The sequence below is a fragment of the Bos taurus genome, chromosome 5 (genome assembly GCF_002263795.3).
Source record: "Bos taurus isolate L1 Dominette 01449 registration number 42190680 breed Hereford chromosome 5, ARS-UCD2.0, whole genome shotgun sequence".
Taxonomy (NCBI): Eukaryota; Metazoa; Chordata; class Mammalia; order Artiodactyla; family Bovidae; genus Bos; species Bos taurus.
The window spans coordinates 65,397,191-65,413,471 of NC_037332.1; the positions used below are offsets into that span (position 1 = coordinate 65,397,191).

A 16,281-nucleotide genomic window follows, 5' to 3' on the forward strand; every position below is an offset into this window, starting at 1 on the left:
TTTTCCACAAACTGTGAACGAACTTTTGGGCCAACCCAATAAGATGTTTTTCTTAGGTTGACTAATTGGTAATTCATATTTCTCCATCAGTTCCATGAGAATTTGGGGAGAAAGTGGCTAACAGTCTACTAATATTTTAAGTTAGATTTGTGTACATGTTTGCCATGTTGAAACAAAACAATGGCTACTGGCCTGACTTTTTTTGCCCATGCCCCATATATTTTTAAATATATAATTCAGTGGTTTTTAATATATTCACAAAGTTATGCATCCATTACCACTATCTAATTCCAGAGCATTTTCATCATCCCCTAAAGAAACTTCATATCTACTAGCAGTCATTCGTAATCCCACCTCCCTTCAACCCCAGGCAACCACTAATTGAGTTTCTGATGCAATAGATTTGCCTCTCCTGGATATTTCATATGAATGGAATCATACAATACATGGTCTTTTCTGTCTGGCATTTTTCGCTAAGCATAATGTTCCCAAGCTTCATGTATGTTGTAGCATGTATCATTACTTCATCTTTTTGTATGCACTGTAATTTTTTAAAGGATGTTTCTTGAAACAAAGATACAAGCTAAATATTCCTTAATAGAAAATTTTGCTATTTTTGGAGGAGAAAATGAGACAAAATATTCAACACAGAGATTTGGCTTGACAAATAAATATTAGTATATTGATGAAAAGTAAGAAAAAATTTAAACCCAATAATTAAGAACAGACAACAAAAAGCTTATGGGAACATAACATTATCATCAATACAGAGGTTTTTCTTTATAATCTTAGTGAAAATTAAGGTATATGTTGAATTAACATGTTATGATTTTTAATTTGATTTAATTTTTTATTATCAGGCAACTTTTTGCTTTTCTGAGTTGACACATGCCTCTGTCAGACAGAAAGAGAAGAGCAAGAAGGAGCACGAGGCTGCAGCTGAATTTAGAAAGTCAGAGGTGCTCTCATAGCCACATGAGATGAACAGAAGATTCCTTCCAGTAGGCAAGAGAGCAGAGTGCAGACAACAGATGTGAGAAGGTGCTCATAGCTGTTGAGTTCCAGCATCCTTGTGCTGAAGAAGGGGTGGTGCAAAAATGATTGACGTTCCCAGGGAATATAAAAGCCCTGGACTTCTCCCCAGCTGCTTGTCACACTGACCTGTACCATCTCTCAACTGCTCGTGGGGTTTCTGTCAACTAGTACTGGAAAGGACAAACTGTTTGGAGAATAATATTTTATTGTGACCATGCCAGAACCCACTAAGAAAGAGGGTAAGATTCCTCCCTAGATCTTTTTGTTGTACTTTTTAATAAAGCATGTGGGTTTTTTTGCTATTTTCAAAAAATATCTAATTTCTTAAAGAGACTATAAGATAATAGAATACTGTGACTTAAGGAAAAGAACCTTTGGAGTAGAAAGACCAGAGGGTAAATATAGGAAGAGTATAACCAATTAAAAAATATCTGATAATGATCATTTATGAAGGAACATTAACTGAAATGATCAAATTAGAATTTTATCATTAGTTGCAAAGAATCCTTAAAGTTTAATTTTCTTAGGTTCAGTCACAAATTTTTCACCTGTATTTACAGTTTGTGCGGAGTGGGAGGAACTTGGAATGTTTTCTTAAATAGTTAACAAATTTGTTCAAGATTTCAAAAAAGAATTTGTGACAGTATTTCCCAATTTGCTATATTTTTCTCCTAGAAAGACATTTAAAATATGCAGATGCAGTTATTTTTTGGTTTTATCAGTTTGGAGCTTTATTAATTATGACATTATTATAATCTTGCATGGGAAAAAAAATCAAACACCTGGGTTAAAGAATATCTTTGAATGTCAATGACAGACTATGTTCTTTAATGAGATTTATTGTAGGTAATTTCATAGTAACCGTTTAAAAATAATTAAGATGAAAATAATTTTCATTAGGAAAAATGCTTCCTCCAATAAACAGCTTCTCCTACCTATGAAAAATCAATATCTTAAAACTACTTATTAATAATATAAATAAGCTGAAATTCAAAATTACTAAAATAACTAATGAAAAACACAAATTAACAGCAGAAATGTATTGAATTTAATTTTAAATGGTAACATCTTTTAAAAATACTCTTTTCATTTGTGTTAGTCTTCCTTAGTGCCTACTAAATCTTTGTTTTTCACTTCTGCAAATAAAAGCAACAAACTGACAAACATTAGCAGAGAGCCAGAGAGCATAAAAATGGTATTTAGTTTTTTTTTTTATTTTTAATTCTAAAAACTGCTTTTAACCATTCTTTTGAGAGCCTTGAAAAAGATGCTTAGATGTTGAATCCAAAGTTGAAACACTAACCAAATTACCAAAAGTTTTTGAAATATATTTTCTTTATGTAATTAAGTAACCAGTGTTGACAGGCTGTGGTGATCAGTTTACAGGTTGGCTTTACTTAGTGGCGGAGGGCATTGATGGATGAAATCTTCTACCCGAAATAACCACACCAAATGCATGCATTAATATGGGAACTTAATCCTGACTATCAAGCAGTGAGTCCAGTCCCTGCTGAAGTGTCTTATTTGTAATGCAAATGATTTACTTGTGTATTAAGTGTCCTTTTCATTTGATCTGTCACTTGACTAGCCTCTTCAAGGCTTATTTGGATGAAATGCATTCTATGTTTCCTGACAAAGGACAGAATATTGTTTTAATATCCTGCATTTAGTGGATGAATTTGCATGTGTTACTTTAAAGCCCATTGGAAAATGACAAGAAAAGCTGAGAAACTAATAGGCCAATATGAAGAGCTGTAGAGCCTATAAAGCTAATTAAATTATTTGGATTGCTAGATGTGATAAAGTTTTCCTTTTTGTCTGACAACTCAATCTGATCCATTTTACTTTTAAAGACAATGAAACTAGCCGAGACAGGAGGAAAATATATCTTTAACTTCAGCCCATCCCCCACCCCACTCCCCCAAAAAAACCATGTATAAATTTTGGCTATAAATCAACATACATACCAAAGTGCCCATAATCTTTTGCTATAAAAGCACTGTGGATATTCTGTGTAGGAGTTGCCCCCAGCACAGTAATTTTATACTCAGATTCTTTGGTTAGTTTAAATTTGGATGGTGGGGAGTCAGGATAAAGAGAAGGTTACTGATATATTTAAAATCCTTTGAGGAAGTACAGGGATTTTTTTGGTTTCCTTACCAGCAGAACTGATTTTTAAAGGAACTATACCTTGAAGAGTTTTCTTAATGAAATCATTGCATTTTTCTGTTGTTTACATCAGAAACATAAGGAGTATGGCAAGTCAGGGGCTATTCTGGTCCTTGCACTTCTCTCAATTAGTGTCATTTTTTCTGGGGTTGCACTACCTTGGTGGCTCAGATGGTAATGCGGGAGACTGGGTTCAATCCCTGGGTCAGGAAGATCTCCTGGAGAAGGAAATGGCAACCCCCTACAGTACTCTTGCCTGGAAAATCCCATGGATGGAGGAGCCTGGTAGGCTACAGTCCATGGGGTCGCAGAGTCGGACATGCCTGAGCAACTTCACTTCAGTACTTACTGGGCTTGGGTTTGTTCCATATACACCTGCCTCTGAAAGACAGCCTCAAGAATAAAATGTGCCGCCAAACCAGTTCTACAGAATCCTTTCAAACTATTTGCAGAAACACCCCCCTCAAGCAGGTTTCTCCAGCCCCTGTGGATATCCTTACATCTCTTCCTTGGCTGGAAGAACCATGCCCAGGCAGAGCATGACCGCCTGCTGTAAATCTTGATGACACATGAGCTGCTTTGACCTTCCCAGGATCCAGGAGCACTTGACAACTCTTCAAAAGAGGCCGAGTTTTCAGCACCTGAAAGCGCAAAAGATGTCTCTCTCAAATGCCTCCCGACCTGCAGCGGCCTAATTCTGGGAGCTCCAAGTTGGTCTTGGGAGAGTTGGTCCTTCTAAGGAGAAGGGGAAGTATGGTTGTACTTTTAGACCTCAAGGAGGGACTCTAATGGAAGTAATTAGTCAACAGTCCTTACTTAGACCCTTCAGAATATTCTGGATGGCTCAGTAAGCTCTTTCTGAGAAAGAAATTTTTTTTTTAAGGAATAGCTTCCCTGGTGGCTCAGACAGTAAAGAATCTGCTTGCAATGTGGGAGACCCAGGTTTGATCTCTGGGTTGGGAAGGTCCCCTGGAGAAGGGAATGGCAACCCACTCCAGTATTCTTGCCTGGAGAATCCCATGGACAGAGGAGCCTGGTGGGCTACAGTCCATAGGGTCATAAATTGGTGGACATGAATGAGCAGCTAACACTTTCACTTCATTTCACTTTGTCCTCTCCACCTCTACGTTATATATTTATTCATTGTAGAACTATACTATTTGTACTGCCAGTTCCGAAGAAAATGTCTGTCTTACACTTTAGATTGATGCAGATCTGACACCCAGTAAAAGTAAGGTGTTCTAATCAAACAGTGAGAAGGACGTTTCAGATTTGTGGGCATCTCCCAGGATGTCTTGCTGATACATTCATTTACCTATCATCAGTGAATTGAGTGCTTACTATGAGCTGGTTGCTGGGATTTCAGAGATACATGCAACATGGTCTCTGCTCTAAAAACCCTTATTGCCCCTGGGTCTCACTGAGTAAAGAAGTCATCTTTTGCTGAAACTCTCTTTTCCTTTCAAAAAGGGGTTTTATCAACATGAAGTTAAAAACATGCAAGAATCTTATGCTATTAATAATACTTTTGCCTACAAATAATTTCTTAAGAATTTTTGCTCTGTACTATGTAATGATTAAAACCATAAAATCTGGTTCTTTAATATATTTAGACAAATTGTTAACTGTCAGATGCTATAGAACCTAGAAAAACTCTTTTCTAAAACACCAGGTTAAGATGTTAACGTGAATTTCACTTTTTGTGATATATCAGGCCCTATTATATTTCATGCACTTAACTTTTAGGAAAAAGGCAAAAGTTCCTTATTGGTGCTTGCGGGTCATTCAAAACACTTTGAGGGTGTCGTGGTAGATTTCTCATCTTCCTTGTAAGATCTTTTGCTGAAAACTCAAACATATGGCAAAACACACCTTCATTGATGATCAGTTTTAGGGGCCATTCTAATAACTCCAAGGATCAAAAGTATGGCATTGTTGCTACAGATTCGCTTGCTACTTCAACATGCAGTATCTATCTATTCTATCTTGATCTATTTCAGTAAGCTTAGGTGGGAACATGGTCATGGAGAATAACTATTTCAGTCCATAGGAGCTTTTTCTTTGCTACTTCTTTTTCTTGGTCACCAGAGATTTCACTACATTTAAGGTTCTGCTAAGCCCCAAACCCATCTGAATGCAAAGCGGCATTCATCACCTCTTACCTATTTCCCAGCATCACTCAGGGCTTAGTCATCATCAGAAAAGGAGCCTTGGTGACAGGAAACCTCTCTCTCATATATACTCCTTGACCTTCAGTTTCCACCTGGAGGAGAGTGGATGGCCTATTTCAAACACCAAAGTAAATTTGTCTTTGGAGAAGTCATATTACATATAGAATATTATTTTTCTCTCAAATCAGAGAAAAGTAGGGACTTCTCTGGTGGTCCAGTGGTTAAGACTGTGCTCCTAAGGCAGGGGGCCTGGGTTCCATCCCTGGTTAGGGAACTAGATCCTACATGCAGCAAATAGGACCTAGCGCAACCAAATAAATGAATAAATATATATTTTTTTAATTAGGGAAAAGTGCATTTGTTGAAAATAATGAAAAGAAAGGGAGAAGAGGGAGGAGGTATTTGATTGAGGGCGGTTATTTTCCTTCAAACTTCATGTGGTTCATTTAGGCCACATTGAAGATTTGGATGAAGAATAAAGAAGTTGCATGAATGAATGCCAATGTTTCCCCCCACCCCCACCCCAAAAAAACTTTGCCAGGCTGTATTGGCCATGCACAGTGTAGATTTGAGCTATCTGCTGTAAGAAGGAATACTCTTGGGCTAATGCACGCTAGAGGGGCTTAATACTTGGCAAAATCATTCTTTTTCAGTAGCATGCTTTTATGACTATCCGACTGCACCTGTTAGGAAGATAAATAAAGGACTGGCCAATTCTTTCCTCTCAAGCGCCCTAAATATATCTCTTAAAAAAAAAAAACTTTGAAAAAACAAGTTGTATCTTTGTTTCTCATCCAGTAAGTTGGACGAAGTCTCCCCTAGGCCTTGCAAAGAGCAGGGGTAAAGGAGTTCCTGAGATGAACAAAAGTTAGGCTCTCTGGTTATTCTGGACCCCAAGAGAAAGGAAAAAGAGAAAAACATAATCTTTGCTCTCTGAATGCCACCCATTATTCTGGCCTGCGATATAGCCTTGAAACATTTTAGATTCCTCGTGGACACACACTTCACAGAGTTCTCTTATTTTTAGCTATTTAGAAGTATTCCTGAATTTGACATGAATGTTAGAATAAACTGCCCAGGCTGAAATTACTCTAAAGAAATGCTTGGACTTAAAAATAAATAAATAAACCATCTTTTAAAAAGCTTGAGTGAACATAAAATGATGTTTTTGCAATCTTTTTGGAAACTCATAGATGCTTTCTTTTAGAGAGAATTGTGGAAAGAGGCTGTCATGAAAGGAAATAGAATGCTGTTTCACAGCCCTAGAAAGCAGTTTTGTTACTTTTGCTGAAGTCTTGTATGATTGTTTAATTTAAAATTTATTTTTCAACTCTTTATGGCCAAGCAGAAGAATTTTTATTGTTAATAATTACAGTTTTATCTGCTTGCCTCCTTAATTAGTCTATGAAACCTATATTAAGAGAAACGAAATACTCTTGGCAGCCCATGACTTCTGTGGTAATTCTAGACCTCATCTCTAGACATACTTGGGTGTGTTAGATAATAAAGAACAGAATTAAAGTTCTAGCAATAAAAAATAAGCAGAAAACTTTTAATTTCATGTGTATTCCTGCAGAGATATGATATGTCTTTTTCCTTCTTTTTTTTTTAATCTTTATTTATTTACGGCTGTGTGGGATCTCAGTTGCAGCATGTAGGCTCCAGAGCGTGTGGGCCCATGGACTTAGCTGCCCCCGGCTTGTGGGATCTTAGTTCCCTGGGCAGGGGTCAAACTGGCATCCTCTGCACTAGAAGAATTCTTAACCATTTGGACCATTAGGAAAGTCCCCCATTTCAGTTCTTGAGGGGGACAGATGTCTTTCCTGGAGTCCTTAGCTTGTTCAGAATATGTTCAGTCACTAAGTCATGTCCAACTCTTTGTGACTGCATGGACTGTAGCTCATGTAGGGAAGCCTAATACACAGAAAGGTAATTACTGAAATACAGTGTTTTTGAGTTAGGTTAATCACGAAGTAGGTATCGCTTATTCAAGAGCAGTTTTCTAAAATTTAAAAGCGTAGCAATTAAGGAAAACGAAACTATGAAAAAGAAGAAAAGACTTAATCACGTAATTTCCTGTGTGTGTGTGTGCTAAGTCACTTAAGCTGTTTCCGACTCTTTGTGACCCTACGGACTGTAGCCCACCAGGTTCCTCTGTCCATGGAATTCTCCAGGCAAGAATACTGGAGTGGGTTGCTGTGCCCTCTTCAAGGGAATCTTCTTGACCTAGGGATCAAACCTGCATTTCCTGTGGCTCCTGATTGCAGGCAAATTCTTTACCACTGAGCCACTGGGGAAACCCCTTAATTTCCTACATGCATGCAAATTGTCTCATATTGGAGAGAAAGCATCTGTCCCCACAGCTTTTTATAAAGACAGCCTCCAAATATCAAAGTGATGACACTGTCACACCCAAATCTCTTCTTTGTGGATAGGCCCAATTATAATTTACAGAGTATGTTTGTTTTGGACAGCCACACAGATAGACAATAAGCCAAATTTTTAGGATGTTCCCATGCAAGGGGTGGATTAATTATGCACTTTTACATGCATTTTCAGAGTAAAGTTTTAGATTCTATCCAACTGGGGTGTGAAGTGGTTTATTTGGCAAAGAAAAAAAGACCAGGATCATTTAATCCCACGTGTATTTTTCTCTCTAAATTGAGTTCCCAATAAGCTAACTGAAATCTGACTTTCATTATGCCTTTCAAGTCTGAACTCCACTTTGATAAGATTTTTGCCCTTTTATACTGCCTAAGAAATCTTTTTATGGACCAATTTGGCACATCAATACAACACCCAAAATTGTTTATTTATATGTAAATCTTTTAATTTTGTTTTTTGACTTTTACTTTAAATATTTACAAGAGCTTGGGGTTCAATTTTTTTTTCTTTTTCTTCAAATCATCCAGTTTTTCCTCTCTCTGTGTGTGTATGTGTATGTCAAATTTTTTAATTTTGTTTTTTGACTTTTACTTTAGATATTTACAAGAGCTTGGGGTTCAGTTTTTTTTCTTTTTCTTCAAATCATCCAGTGTTTCCTCTCTCTCTCTCTGTGTATATGTTTGTCACTCATTTGTGTCCAACTCCTTGCGACCCCATGGACTGTAGCTCGCCAGGCTCCTCTGTCTATGGAATTCTCCAGACAATAATGCTTGAGTGGGTTGCTATTCCCTTCTCCAAAGGGTCTTCCCAACCCAAGGATCGAACCAGGTCTCCTGCATTGCAGGCAGATTCTTTAATGTCTGAGCTACCAAAGAAACCCAGTTTTTCCTCTAAATAGCATCAAATCTCTAAGTTCCTCAGGAATTCTTTGCTTGCAGCAAGTATTAGCTTTCGCCTTCTATAAAATTTTATATCTCTTGGAACAGAATGTTCTGCTTTTAACTAAAAATTCACCTTATTATATAATTCTACAATTTAATCTCTCATTTTTTAAGTTACATGTCTCTAGACTTATTCTTCATCCAGTATGTATTTTGGCTTTTTTTCTTATGTATACTAGGTAATATTCATCATTAAACATAGTGACATAAAGTTAACTATTCACAGAGCGTTCTAGACAGCTCAAATTCCTGCTGTATCATGAATCGAGTTAGTTACACTTCACATGTCTCAGTTTCTTCATCTGTTAAATGTGAATAATAATAGTAACTAGCTCACTGTTTTTTTGTAAGAATTAAATAAGTTAGGTGAAAAGCTGAGAATAAACCATTAGCATGTAATAAGAACTTAAGTCCTTTCCTTCTAAAGCAGCAAACTCAGAAATTTTGTCGAGCTTAAGGTATTAAATGCCTAAAGTTTAATATAAACTTTGAGGGCATTTCTGCCAACACATATCAAACACTGTAAGGTATGTTACAACCACAGTTCACCTCTCTGCCTGGTGTTAATATTTATAATACGGTCCCAAACAGCTGTGGTTACGATCATAGCCATCATTGCCACCACCACAAGTATTTCTCTCTTTTTAGACTTGAAGTAAAATATCTTTGCTTTCACCCGTGGAGGCTCAGATCAGAGGCCTACACTTCAGAGCGTCTGTCGTGTCCACGCTGAAATGTGTCATGTCCAGCTGGGGGTCCCCAGTTGTTAGTGAGGTTGTGATAACCATTGTGGGGGCATGGCCTTTCCCACTTAGATGAAAGAGTCACCCTGCACAGTTGAACATGTAACTGTATCCTCCACCAAGGGCTATAAGGCTTGGGTGTGGGGGGTGGGCATTAAGATTTCTCTTCCCACCCGGGGTGCTATTGGCAGGTGGGGAGTTTTCCTCTGGTCTGAACATTTCTGAGATAGCCACATAAAGAACTCTCCATGACCGTGTATGAATACAGTGGGTGATTGATTGAGTGGCGGTGTTTACTGCTGTGGAATTTCATTTTTATGACCCCACCTGGCATCAGGCCTGTCGTTCCTCTATTTTTAAAAAGTCATCCAACGTGAGGCCCCGCAAGGCTTGGGAAAGGCCTGGAAGTGGTTTATTCGGATAACCCTATAACCACAGAAGAGTGATATGATTGTAGGGATGGTCTACTCAGGAGCAGACCCGTCAGGGAAAGACAAAATGGGTGAAAGGGAGAAATTGTTAATGATTCAAATCATTTTTCACCTGTGCTAAATTTTTAAACTTCAGCTTGAGGAAAGCTTCTTCTATACCACTATACTCACCTAGGTTACTCCCAACCATCACTTCGTTCTTACTTTAAAATACATTAAGAAGAACAATAAAGAGACAAGTAATCAGATCGTAGCAAAAGATCTCATTTTCATCCAGCCCCATGTTAACAGCGAGAAGCTATTTGTTGTTCTGTGATAATCACCAGACTTTAATCTTCCTGTGTGGAATGACATCTTAAGTTAAAACCATGTAATTTGAACAATGGAAGAGCAAGTTAACTAGGAAAGGGAAAAAACCCTGTGGATTCAGGGAATTTCCATCAAGTTAACTAATGAGTCATTGAAAATTTACTACTTGATGTACAAATAGACTCCACCTATTCACAACCTTAAAATATAGTTTTGGGGGATATGTGGCCACAGTAAATATTAATAAATATTAAATTGAATCAAATTTTGAATAGCTGGAGTTGATGAATTGTTAATATCTCATTTTTTTCTTGAACCTTATTATTTCAACCAATTTGGATATAAACAGACTTAAGATGCAGTATGTTACTCCTTGTTTTGAAAAACAAAGTACAGTGTATATAATTTAACTTTGTCATCATTTATAGATATCAGTTATCTTACCACATGATATCCGCAGTGCTCAAATTATTTGTCTTTTTGTTAATGAGGCCACATTGGTTTGTATTCTGAATTTGTGTCCAACTTTGGATAGCTTTCCTGTTTCATCCCTTGCCAGAAGGCTGCTGTCTTCTTTAATTACTCTTACTAGTCAGTGTGTGAAGCTGTCCCCTTCTCTTCCCTCTGTTGTTTGCTTTGGATCCTGGCCAGGTCAATAATCTAGTTGAGCAGGACTACACTGCAGAGTACCCCATTTAAGGAGGCACTCATTCTCAAGGTCGTGCAAATGCAAGGTCCAGACCTGAGTGTCAGTGCCTCTGTAAGTGATGCTCCCTAGTCACCTGGCTCCCCTCACCCTAGTTCCAGTTCCAGGGCTGGGGACCCAGGTGAGAGGTCTTCTCTTGGGAGTAAAGCATTTGAGCTCTTGGAATGCCAGATAGGAGGAGCTTGAGACAATTCATTTTGCTCTTCAGAAGCCCTTATAATTTGCTGATCAGCAGCTGTTATCTGGATAAGTAAGGTTGCTAGATAGCTGAATTCTAAATAAGGGAGGTGATACTAGACAATATCACCCTTTTGTTCCTATTAATTATGTACACTGTAGAATAAGTTACTGCCCCCAAATCAGTCTGTGGCTTTTATTTTGACTGATTCACTCATTTTTATTAAGCAAGGCTATAGATATTTCCTAAATGATTCATATGACATGAGTTTATTTTTTTTAAGTATACACACACAAAATAATTTTCAAAGATTTACCATAAATTCTAAATAATTCTCAAACTTTTCAGTCTCAGATCAATTGGCATTCAGTAATTGCTGACGACATTAAAAAGTATTTGTTTATGTACACTCTATTAATACTTACTGAATTTGAAATTAAAATGGATGAACTTTTAAAGCATAAGAGTACAAAGTACATGTTCTATTAGCTGCCAGAGTGTTAACATCATCACACATTATATATCTTTTGGAAAACTCCACTGCCTGTTTGTGAAAGAACGAGTAAAAAAAGGCATAAAATGTCTGAGCGTTATTATGAAAATAGTTTTGACCACATGGACTCCTCAAGAGGATTTCAGGGGCTCTTGGGGATCCCAGATCATACTTTGAGAATTTCTGTTGTAAGTCAGTATATAATTGCCTCTAAAAAATGTATCAGTTCAGTTCAGTTGCTCAGTTGTGTCTGACTGTTTGCAACCCCATGAACCACAGCACGCCAGGCCTCCCTGTCCATCACCAACTCCCAGAGTTCAACCAAACCCATGTCCACTGAGTCAGTGATGCCATCCAACCATCCCATCCTCTGTTGTCCCCTTCTCCTCCTGCCCTCAATCTTTCCCAGCATCAGGGTCTTTTCAAATGAGTCAGCTCTTTGCATCAGGTGGCCAAAGTATTGGAGTTTCAGCTTCAGCATCAGTCCTTCCAATGAATATTCAGGATTGATTTCCTGTAGGATGGACTGGTTGGATCTCCTTGCAGTCCAAGGGACTCTCAAGAGTCTTCTCCAACACCACAGTTCAAAAGCATCAATTCTTCAGAGCTCATGTATAATCCCCCCTTAAATTTCAAGGTATAAAATCCTGACCTGTGGCCCATAGTGAATAGAACAAGACACAAAACAATCATATAATTGTGAAAACACTAAATTACATCTAATTTGTGTACGAAAATCTTGATCTCTGATGCATAAGCAATATGGTCAGTGCAAATCCACTGTCATTCCTGTTTGCTAACTTTTTGGTGGCTTTTATGATTTGTATAATCAAAACTTCTCTAAGTGCAATGAATGTCCCCATGTAGACAATATTTTATATTAAAGTGGTTTCCATTGTGCTGTTATATAGGCATATGAGAGATGGGCTGTGACATGACTTGTGCCAGACTTCACTATCAACAGTGTTTATTGTATATTTAATCCAAAAGAGAAGACAATGCTTTAGTACCAAAAGTTACAAGAGTTGGCCAGATAAAACCTTATTTACCACAATGTTTGCAATATATAAAGCATTCACATATTTTATTTCAAACCAAGAATTTGACTTTTAGGGAATTTCCTGGTGGTCCAGTGGTTAAACCTCCATACTTCTGCTGCAGGGGATGTGAGTTTGATCCCTGGTTGGGGAATTAAGATCCCACATGCCATGTAGGGTGGCCAAAAGTAAATAAAAATTAAGAAAAAAAAAAAAAAGAATTTGACTTTGAGAATAAGAAATAATAATTAAGAATAGCATGCAATTTTCTCCTGCACCCCAGGTTACCAAAGGATGGTTTTAGCACACTTGTTTTATGCAAAAAAAGTGACAGAAAGCCACATAAACACAAAAAAAGATGTTTAATGATAACAACTGTTATTATGTGTTCTTATTATCTCTTCTATGCCTATTAACATATTCATATAATGTAATTATGCTCTCTGTGCTGTTAAAAGCCTAAATTAAATTGCACATGAGGGCCCATAAAATAATTTTTAAGTAAATCAAACAGTATATTATTTGAGCTGTGAGCCCATGGGAAGAAGAGACCTGGGTTGTTTATATCATTTTGGTGTATAGACACAGAAAGAGAGGCAGATTAATGCCTCTTATTAAAACTTAGCATTTTTTTCCCCTTTAATGTATTGACCATGGAACCCTTGATTATGGAAAATAGAAACAGACTGCATTGGAGGGAGCCAACCATTTATGGAGTACCGGGTGCCTAGTCTTTCAGCAGAGACAAGAACCACATATGGGCTGTCTCTTTGATAGCGGCCACCAGTGCCCGTCAATTAGAAGGCCCTGGCACTAACTGTGCGGGCCTGCCATTGGCGGCATACCTGTGCTTCTTACAGTAGGTGGTCATAGGAAAAATCCACCATAAATAGATCAAGCCCTTTAAAAGCATGTCAGTGTCGCAGAGGGAAAGAAAGGCTATATCCGTGAATTAGGGAGATCAAGGACAGCCGCCCTTGCTGAAGGAGCCTTAGTTGCTGGGTCAGAGTCTGGCTGATTTTTATGTTGTCCATGAAAATATTTCCTGGGTTTAATTTTTCAGAGTATACCGATTTCTTTCTTTCTTTCTTTTTAATTCAAAACTATTTAAAGACAGCAACTTACTTAACCCTGCTTCTTGAGTCCATCCTGTTGGTCTGTTTTCCAGTGGAGACAATGGGGAAGGATGGATGAAGGGGACAAAAAGCCAACTTTATTCACCTGGGAGAAAAGTCCCACGGAATTTGCCTTTTTTTTTTTTAATTGAATTTGTTACAATACTGCTTCTTTTTGTTTGTTTGTTTTCATATTTTGGTTATTTGGGCCACAAGATAGGATCTTTGGCCGCAAGATAATTTTGGCCACTTGTAGGATCTCAGCTCACCAACCAGGGATTGAACCCACACCCCCTGCATTGGAAGGTGAAGTCTTAACCACTGGGCAGCCAGGGAAGTCCCTGGCCTTTGGTTTCTGAATAAGCAGAAATATAGCAGCCGTTGGAGGAGGAAATGGCAGCCCACTCCAGTATTCTTGCCTGAAGAATTCCACGGACAGAAGCGCCTGGTGGGCTCCTCTTTACAGTCACAAAGAGTCAGACATAACTGAATAAACAACAAACAACAACCTCAATAGATGCCTATTTGCTCAAATCTCAGAAAGGCTTCCCAGGCCTTGTATTTCCTGACTGTTGCAACATGGTAAAGCTGGGTGATAATGGGATTGGCATAGTTGGCTGAGGGTTATTTGCTGAGAAAACTAGCTTAGATTTTTGAAAAGGGAAATCCTTAGAAAGGCAAGAGGTGGTGCTTTTATTTATTCATTTACTTGACTTCGCTGGGTCTTAGTTGTGTCACATGGGATCAAGCTTCCTGACCAGGGATTGAACCTGGTCAATCTTAGGAGGTCAGAGTCTTAGCCACTGAACCATCAGGGAAGTCCCCAAAGCGTGTTTTGGAGGTCAAAACTCTGGTCCTAATTGCTCTTTCAAGATGGAAGGTATGTTGACAATAAGAAGAATCTAAATGATGAAGTTGGGTGTGTGCCTGGGAGAAGTCAGCCAGCGAAAGGGTCACCAGCGGGAGACATAGTGTACCCTGTGGGTAAGGCAGACGAAGAAAGCTGCCCTTGGAGTGCCAGGGGATGGTTCTTGATTTCTTGGCAGTGAGCAGAAGGGGCTTTTGTGTGGGTAGAAACAGCCTGCCAGTCAACTATATTTATAGAGCACCTGCTGTGCGGAATTTAAAAGGAGGAGGAGACAGGCCTTGTCCTCAAGAAGCTTGTGATCAAAGAAGTGCATGTACTGTGAACCCATTGCCACTCACAGTCATGTTTGGAATGGGAGAGGATTCAGCGATACGGCACAGTCTGAGCCTCCTTATTCAAAGTGTGTGTCATGGACCAGCAGCACTAGCATCAGTGGGGAGCCAGTTAAACATGCAGAATCTGGAATGCCCCCAGCAGATCCCCAGAGTCAGAACCTGCACTTGACCAAACCCCAAGATGATTCGTGTGCTCATAGCAGTGTCAGAAGCACCAGAAGGACTGTGGAAGTGCTGAATCTCAAATATTTTGCGAGAGGAAAGCCTTCTGGCTTGGTGATTTAAACTGGTAGAAAAGCTACTTAATTTACCTCTGAGATTCTTAAACAAGGGCATCTCATCTTAGCCACCTTTATAAACCCCATCCTTGTTAAATTCATAATGAGGCTCAATAAATTCCAGTTGTGTGGGAGCTTCTTTCTACAGTCCCTAGTCAGTGGGAGTACAGTGGAAATCGTTGTGAATGAATTATTGTTATAGAGGCAGCTAACGGATTTGGGGAACGTGCAAATGATTTCTGGAGGTGTGGGCAAAGCAGGGCATGACAAAGCCTATCAGGGACAAACATATGAGTAAGAGAAATACATGAAGAGTTTTTTTTTTTTTTTTTAAGGCAAAAGCGGGGATGTCTCAAGGCCCCAAAATATACCCGTAGTGGCTTCTTTTCAGACTAAGTCATGTGCTACTTGGCTCTCACCATTCCTGGTTCCTCATCCCTTCAGGTTTAGAATAGCTGCAATTCTTTGTTTTAAATGCCTTGAAATCTATTGAGAGTTCATCTTCTTATGCTTCTTGTTCCATCAGGATTGATTTAATTGATCAATTTACTTAATTGTGCAAACTCTGTAATGCATATGTGTGTGTGTGTGTTGTTTGTTAAGTTGCTTCGGTCGTGTCTGACTCTTTGCGACCCCATGGACTACAGTCCTCCAGGCTCCTCTATCCATGGGATTCTCCAGGAAAGAATACTGGAGTGGGTTGCCATTTCCTTTTCCAGGGGATCTTCCTGACCCAGGGATCGAACTTGAATCTCTTACATCTCCTGCACTGGCAGGCAGGTTCTTTACCTCTAGAGCCACTTGTAGAACTCATCAAAATATTAATTATTACCATTTTACAGTAGAAGAGTGAGGGGCCTCCCTCCTTCGTTTAATACTCGGATGCTTCCTCAGATGCTACTCCAATCCCAAACATGGTCTAACGTGATGTAGCCCATGAAATAAGGCAAATCTCAGGAGGTAGCACGTGAGGAAAGACAGGAGTGTCATTCTCCCAGGTGTGTCATGACGAAATCATGATCATAATGTGAGAACTGTGAAAAGAGAGAGAAAGTATCTATGATGTTTATTGCATTCCCTGTCCCTG

At 38.7% G+C, this 16,281-nt stretch overlaps 1 protein-coding gene across 12 annotated transcripts in view; it reads left to right on the top strand.

Moving 5' to 3' along the window:
• The first annotated feature begins 1,150 nt into the window (after positions 1-1,150).
• MYBPC1 (myosin binding protein C1) overlaps positions 1,151-16,281 on the top strand; it is a 101,942-nt gene continuing 86,811 nt past the window's right edge. For 11 of the 12 annotated variants that reach the window (XM_010805153.4, XM_059886284.1, XM_059886288.1 and 8 more), the window contains exon 1: positions 1,151-1,274. In XM_010805153.4, coding sequence (XP_010803455.1) covers positions 1,250-1,274 — 25 coding nt within the window. In that variant the 5' untranslated portion in view covers positions 1,151-1,249. 12 annotated transcript variants of the gene reach the window in all.